The sequence below is a fragment of the Hemiscyllium ocellatum genome, chromosome 2 (genome assembly GCF_020745735.1).
Source record: "Hemiscyllium ocellatum isolate sHemOce1 chromosome 2, sHemOce1.pat.X.cur, whole genome shotgun sequence".
NCBI lineage: Eukaryota > Metazoa > Chordata > Chondrichthyes > Orectolobiformes > Hemiscylliidae > Hemiscyllium > Hemiscyllium ocellatum.
In genome coordinates, this window is record NC_083402.1 from 66,161,780 (window position 1) to 66,169,711 (window position 7,932).

The 7,932-nt window shown below is 41.5% G+C and overlaps 1 protein-coding gene across 3 annotated transcripts in view; it reads right to left on the minus strand.

Moving 5' to 3' along the window:
• The window catches only part of stard4 (StAR related lipid transfer domain containing 4), a 51,153-nt gene extending 45,551 nt beyond the window's left edge, over positions 1-5,602 (minus strand). For 2 of the 3 annotated variants that reach the window (XM_060837329.1, XM_060837320.1), the window contains exon 1: positions 5,547-5,602. In XM_060837329.1, coding sequence (XP_060693312.1) covers positions 5,547-5,553 — 7 coding nt within the window. In that variant the 5' untranslated portion in view covers positions 5,554-5,602. Of the gene's footprint in view, positions 1-5,192; positions 5,265-5,546 lie in introns of all 3 variants that reach the window. The other variant, XM_060837338.1, reaches the window with a different exon arrangement.
• Positions 5,603-7,932: the final 2,330 nt, after the last annotated feature.

Below are 7,932 nucleotides of genomic sequence, written 5' to 3' on the forward strand. Positions count from 1 at the left end.
TTTGGCAAAAGGACAAAAAGGGACAGAGTATAAAAACACAGGATGACAACAGTAAACATGGTGAAAAGGACAAAAAATGTAAAACAAAACAGAATTTATATCTCTTTCCTTCAATGTATTTTCAATTCAGAACAAATTAACTGAATTAACAGCACCAATACAAATGAATAGGTATAATCATAGAGAGCTGTGGGGGTAGAGTCCTTGTGTACACTTCAGGCAGAGATAGATTCTTGATAAGTTAGGGAATCAAGGGTGATGGGACAAGGGCAGGATATAGATGTGAGGAATGTCAGATCAGTAATTATCCTATTGAATGGAGGCATTGGCTCGAGGGGCCGAATGGCCTACTCCTGTTCCTATTTCTTACGGTCCTACGTTACAACCATTATGGAGCCATGGATACAAAATTATCAAAGCTGGGAACCAAACATTCTGGTATATAAGACTTTTCAAAAGAACTGGCAGGAAGGGGAGGATGCTGTAATAGTATTGTTGGTACTGGATAGAATAAAATGACAGCAAAAAACTATTTGGATCAGAAGACACAGAATCCAGAGAGGAAATAACAAGGGGAAGAAAACAATGGAAGGAATAGTCTATAGGCTGTCTAATAGTACCTATACGATGGGACAGAGAATAAATCAGAAGATAGAAGACATGTTAGATAGGCATTACAATAATCATGGATAACTTTAATTTACAGGTAGATTGGGATAATCAGATTGGCAGAGGTAGCCATGAGGAAGAGTTCAGAGAATGTATTTGAGACAGTTACCTGAAACAATAAGTTTTGGATCCAACCAAGGATCAGTCTGTTTTGGATTTGATGATATATAATGAGGTAGTATAATAAATATCTCAAGAATAAAAGATCCTGAGGATACAGTGACCATAACATTGTAGAATTTAGCACTCAGTTTGAGAGGGGAGAACTTGGTTGGAAATAACTGTACCGAGCTTAAATCAACATATTTGTAAAGGAAAGCGCATAGAGCTAGCTGGGGTGGATTGGAAAAGGAGTTTAGCAACAAAGGTAGTTGAGGAACAATGGCAGGCATTTAGGAAAACAATTCATGTCTTACAGCAAAGGTATATCCCAGTAAGAAAGAAACGTTCTAGGAACTAGATAAAGCCAACTATGATTAACCAGGAAAGTGAAGGATAGCATCAAATTGACAGAAAAAAAAGGTATGATATGGCAAAAATTAGTGGTGAGCTAGAGGATGGGAAAATTTTTAAAACTAAAACAAAAGATGACCAAAAACAATTAAGAGGGAGAAGATAAACTTTGAGGGGAAACGTGCAAGAGATATCAAAAAAAAAGCAAGAGCTTCTGTAAGTATATATAAGGAAGAGGGCAGCCAATGTGAACTTTGGCTGTCTTAGAGAACAAAGCTTAGGAAGTAAACAATGGGAAACTATGAAATGTCAAAAGAGCTGAATAAACACTTCACATCAAAGTCTACAGTAACTTTCAAAAATGACCAAATATTAAGCGGTAAAGGCAAGTGGAAATAAATAGAATAACTATCATTAGAAAAAGACTGCTAGGGAAACTAATGGCACTAATGATTGAGAAGTCACCTAGACCTGATGGGATGTATCCTAGGTCATTAAAGGAAGTATCTACAGAGATAATGGTGCACTAGTAGCAATGTTTCAAGAATCCACTATTATTTACAATATAAATTAATAACTTTGATGGAGTGATTGTACTGTAGCCAAGTTTGAGGATGGTGAAGCAAAATAATGAAATAAGGCGAGGGTTACTTCAGATTGCAATAGGATCTGGACCAGATGGGTCAATGGGCTGAGAAGTGGCAGATGGAGTTTAATTCAGATAAATGTGAGGTGCTGCATTTTGGGAAAGCAAATCTTAGCAGGACTTATACACTTAATGGTAAGGTCCTAGGGAGTGTTGTTGAACAAAGAGACCTTGGAGTGCAGGTTCATAGCTCCTTGAAAGTGGAGTCGCAGGGAAATAGGTTAGTGAAGAAGGCATGCTTTCCTTTATTGGTCAGAGTACTGAGTACAGGTGTTGGGAGGTCATGTTGCGGCTGTACAGGACATTGGTTAGGCCACTGTTGGAATATAGCATGCAATTCTGGTCTCCTTCCTATTGGAAAGATGCTGTGAAACTTGAAAGGATTCAGAAAAGATTTACAAGGATGTTGCCAGGTTTGGAGGATTTGAGCTATCGGGAGAAGCTGAACAGGCTGGGGCTGTTTTCCCTGGAGCATCAGAGACTGAGGGGTGACCTGTTAGGGGTTTACAAAATTATGAGGGGCATAGATAGGGTAAATAGGTAAAGTTTTTTCTCTGGGGTCAGGAAGTCCAGAACTAGAGGGCATAGGTTTAGGGTGAGAGGGAAAGATATAAAAGAGACCTAAGGGGCAACTTTTTCATGCAGAGGGCGGTACATGTATGGAATGAGCTGCCAAAGGAAGTGGTGGAGGCTGGTACAATTGCAACATTTAAGAGGCATTTGGATGGGTATATAAATCGGAAAGGTTTGGAGGGATATGGCCCAGGTGCTGACAAGTGGGACTAGATTGGGTTGGGATATCTGGTCGGCATGGACAGGTTGGACCGAAGGGTCTGTTTCCATGCTGCTAATCTCTATAACTCTATGACTGTAAGTCGTGAGGATGACACAGAGAAATATAGACAGGTTAAGAAAGTGAATTAATTAATTAATGTATGATGATTTATTATCATTTGTACTCTGCAATGACTCTAAACAGTAAAATACAGTGAAATGCTTCAACTATATGGGTGGCACGGTGGCTCAGTGGTTAGCACTGCTGTCTTGCAGCACCAGGCTCCTGGGTTCAATTCCCGCCTATCTGTGTGGAATTTGCACATTCTACCATGTCTGCGTGGGTTTCCTCCAGGTGCGCTGGTTTCCTCCCACAATCCAAAGATGTGCAGATCAGGTGAATTGGCCATGCTAAGTTGCCCGTAGTGTTAGATGCATTAGTCAGGGGTAAATGTAGGGGAATAGGTGTGGGTGGGTTGCTCTTCGGAGGGTTGGTGTGGGCTTGTTGGGCCAAAGGACCTGTTTCCACACTGTAGGAAATCTAATCTATTGCCACAATCCAGCACAATTTTGAATAGGTGAAAGAGAGTCCATTTTCATTTTGCTGCCTCACCCGTGGGTCCTGAGCCAGCTAACCACAAGCCTTATTTTGCCATGGCTCCACCACCTTCACTGGACCCAATGTTGGAGTCACCACTCTTCAAGCGCCATCGTTTCGTCACTGGCTTCACCTCACCAACAGGCCCCTAATGTCGTGTCCTGGTTTCAGGCCTACTGAAACCAAAAGCTGCTGTCACTGCCTCACTGATAACCAGGAGTTCCCACTCCAGGCCTACTGCAACCAGGAGTCCCCGCCTCCACTGCTAGCACCATTGCCTGGTCAACACCTGTGGCCTTGCTGCAGGCATTCCATACCACCACTGCATCACTTTGGGCCTACCATAACCAGGAGACCTTGGCTCTGCTTCTAGGGTAGGCTGCCACCTCGCCAAGAGTCCCACTCCAGTCACCCTCCTCTGCAATGTCACTTTCTCCACTGCCATGGACAGAAGAAGATGAAGAAAATAAAAAAGTAAAAGAAAAAAGAAAGAAGAAAAAATGGGTAAGAAAAGAAGGGAAGATGCATCCAGATTGGAGCAGATGGGCGCAGGAGCCCGAATGCTGTCTACCTCTCTGGCAGCTCCATCTTGCCTACTTTGTTGGAATATCCAAGTGGGCAAAACCTTGGAATGAGATGGAATATAATGTGGGAAAATGTGAGTTTATGCACCTTGGCAGAAAGAATAGAGGATCTAAATATTATTTAAATAGAGAAAGACTGCAGAAAGCTATAGAACAGAGGGATAGGAGAGTCCTCATCAATGAATAACTAAAAATTAACATCCAAATTCAGTGGATAGGTAAAGCAAATGGAATACTTGCCTTTATATAAAAGAGAATGGAGTATAAAAATAAAGAGTTTGTGTGAGAACTATGTAAGACACTAATCAGGTCACAGCTGGAATACTGTGAAAAGTAATAATAATTAAGGAACAATATATTGGCATTGCAGGCAGAGAAGATTCATTCAGTTGATCTTATGAAGAAGTGTTGAGTAGACCGGATTTCTATTCATTCGAATTTAAAAGAATGAGAGGAGACCTTACTGAAGCATTCAAGACTCTTAAGGGGGTCTTCAAGGTAGATGCAGTAGTTTGTTTCCTCTTGTGGAAGAGTCTAGGATCATAGGACATAATCTCAGAATAAGTGGTGACACATTTAAGACAGATAAAGAGGAGCTTTTTCTCTCAGGCGATAGTGAATCTGTAGAATTCTTTACTGCAGACGGATAGCGAGGCTGTGTCATTTAGTATATGCAAGGCCAAAACGGACAGATTTTTAATCAGTAAGGGAATCAAGGGTTACATGTAAAAAGTATGACAGTGGAGTTGAGGATTATCAGAAAAGCAATGATCTCACTAGATGTCAGAGCCGACCGGATGCGCTGAATGAACTATTTATTCTTACATCTTATGGTTTTCTCGGTGATTTTTTTGCCAAACGCTTCTATTCAGTTTTCAAGCATGACCCCAAGCTTCTGTTGCCTGTCATTTTAAAATCTCCACCTTGCTTTCACACTAAGAGTTCTGTTATTAATCTGCAGCACTGTTCCACTGAGACTCTCAGTCGGTAAAAGGAAGTTCAACTTTCGATCAAGTGGTTTTCCGCTTTCTGGGCAAAAGCAACCTAGCAAGTTGTCCATGCCTTTGCGCAATTCAGTTTTTATCTAACTTTCGTTGACAGACAGCAGCATACCGGCACAAGGTTTATACTTTCTTTTCATGTCCCATCACGGTTTTCTTCGTCCTGTAAGACAGACTCTCTATCATTCAATCTCCTGATCCCATCGTATCACAAACTCTCCTTTTGTCTCTCCCACTCCGGCACAAAACCTATTACATCTCTAGTTCAGTTCCGACGAAATGTCATCGACCTGAATTGTTAACTCGGTTTCTCCCTTTCTATTCAGTACTCTCCTGGGTATTTCCACAATGTTCTATATTTGTTTCGTTTACGGACGCTGCATTCTGCTTCTCGAGCGCAACAGCCTCACTGTTTACCCCTGCATATCACAAGATCCTTAAAAGTCACTTTGAACTGGCAACAATACCTTTTTAACAGTAGACGCGAAGCACTCGAGATCACCAAATGTTGTTGGGAGAGAATGACACGAGCCCTTTACCTACAAAACAAATCAGTCCGGTATCAGTCAGCGCTACAAATGCCTGTATTCAAAAAAAAATCACACAACTGACAAGAATCCAGAAGGATCTCTACACGGTAGCACCACCATCACTTGGTACAGGCACCATCACCGGACACTAGCACTGGGTACCACCATCAACACCATACTGCCACCTTCGCTCATTACCAAGATCAAAGGCCTTTGCAAAGCCGTATTATATCATTCACACACTTCTCGGTACTAGAGACCAAACATCAACATCTGTTCACCCTCACTCACCGTTCATTCACTTGCCTGAAAGTCCCCACATATTGCTCGAGCCGTTCCCGGTCTGTGTTGGATTGACGGCTCTCACATTCAATCAGAAGCGGTCATTCTGCCTGCAGGTGACGCCATATTGTTAGCTACCAATGGGTATGAGACAGAGGCGGGGCTTGACTTTGCCCACTGCCATATTCCGGAGGGAGGTACCACGTGATACCTGCGGCACGAGACGTACACGAATGAGGCGGGGCTACGTTGAACTTGCTTCGAGGCCACTACACCGCGATCATCAGGCACGGCGCGAGTTGATTGGCCATTAGGCGGTCGGATGGTTTGGATGGTATCTGCTGATGTGTCTGTCACATGAGAACATGGGACAATGTTTTTGAATATCCGTTGAGCCGACTCTGCTTGAAAGAGTTTTTTTTCGGAATATTTATAACTGAGTTAACCTATTCAATATTTCTTCATAGAGTTTTATAGCATGGAACGAGGCCCTTCAGTCAATTGTGTTTTTTTTAAAGATATCAAGCACCTACTTAGCCAAGGTCTATTCTGCAGTAACCTCGTAGATATTTTCTATCAATCTATTCAGATATGTTATTGCATACCTTTGGAGAAGATAGGTCTTGAACTGGTCTCATAGCTCAGGTTTAAGGGAATTACTACTTCATCACAAGGTAAGGGGCATCATATCTGACAGGTTTGATGTGAGTTTTTCAAGGAGTTGACTAGAAACATCCAAACAAGGAGAGGCCACTTGACCCTTCATTTTGCTATCCAATAAGATCATGGATGATTTGATTCTAACAGAAACTTGATATTTCTGCATATCCCTGATAATCGTTCATCCCCTTGGTAATTAAGAATCTACCTATTTCTGTGTTTTAAAGTATTTAAATATTGCAAATCCATTGCCTTTTGAGGAGTTCCAAAGGCTCTTAACTGGCTGAGGAAAATGTTTCCTCATCGGTGTTTTTAAATGGGTGACCCCCTTATTTTTTAAATGATGACTCCCAAGTTCTCGATTCTTCCATGAGATTAAACATCCTTTCAACATCCACCCAATCCAGTCAATTCAGGATCTTCTTTATTTCAATTATGTTGCCTCTGAATCTCCTGAACTCCAAAGAACATAGGACTAGCTTGTGTAGTCTTCTCATTCCAGGTGTTAGGTTAGTAAACCTCTGAACTCCTAACTCATAAATATACTTCTGTATATATGTGATCTGTGATATACAGTACTCCAGATAGTCTCACCAAAGCCCTATACATCTGAAGCATTATCTTTCAACTCTTGCATTCAAGTCCTCTTGCAATAAACTGTAAGATCCCATTAGTTTTTTTTGATTACTTGCTATATCTGCATACTAGCCTTCTTCGATTCATATTCTAGGGCACCCAGATCTTTCTGCATCTCAAATCTGCAGCCTCTCAATTTTAAGATAATGCTTTGTTATTGTTTCTGCTAATATGAACAGTTTCACATTTTTTCCATATTGTACTGCATTTGTCAAATCTTTGCCCACACACTTAACCTATGGGATCCTTATGACCTCTTCACAATTCATTTTTCTACCTTATTTTATGCCATCAGCAAATTTAGCTACCACACCTTCAACCTCTTCATCCAAATCATTTATACAATTTTTAAAAAGCTGAGGCCCCACTGCTGACCTCTGTCAATGAGAGCAGTGTAGTGGATGAAGCCTACATGACTTTATTAACACATTTGACAAGGTCTCGCACCAAAAACTGGTCAAAAAGATACGAGCCCAAGAGATTTGTTAAGTTGGTTCCAAAATTGGCTTAGTGGCAGGTGACAAAGGTTGTTTTTATGAATGGAACACAGTGTCCAATGACGTATGACAGGTTCTATGCTGAGTCCCTTGTTTGTTTGTAGTGTACATAAATGGCCTGTAACTGAAGTGTATCCCAGGATTTTATGGGAGGCAAGGAGAATTGCAGGATGCCTAGTGGAGGTATTTGTATTATCAACAGCCACAGGTGAAGTGCACGAAGATTGGAGGGTGGCAAATGCAGGCAATACCTGGGAACAGTAGACTGGTAAGCTTAATATCTGTGATGGGTAAGTTGTTAGAGAGGCATTTGGAGAGACGAGGACTCACTTGGGATAGTCAGCTTGGCATTGTGCATGAGAAAATGTGTCTCATGAATTTTATTGAGGTTTTTGAAGAGGTGACTAAGAAAGTAGATGAGGCCAGTGCAGTAGGTGTTGTCTATGTGGACTTTGACAAGGTACCACATAGTAGGTTGTTGAGTAAACCTAAATCTCTCAGGATCCAGGGAGAGCTAGCCACTGGTTGGAAAATTAACTTGAAGGTAGAAGACAGAGACTGGTGGTAGAGGGTTGTTTTTCAAACTGGAGGCCTGTGATCAG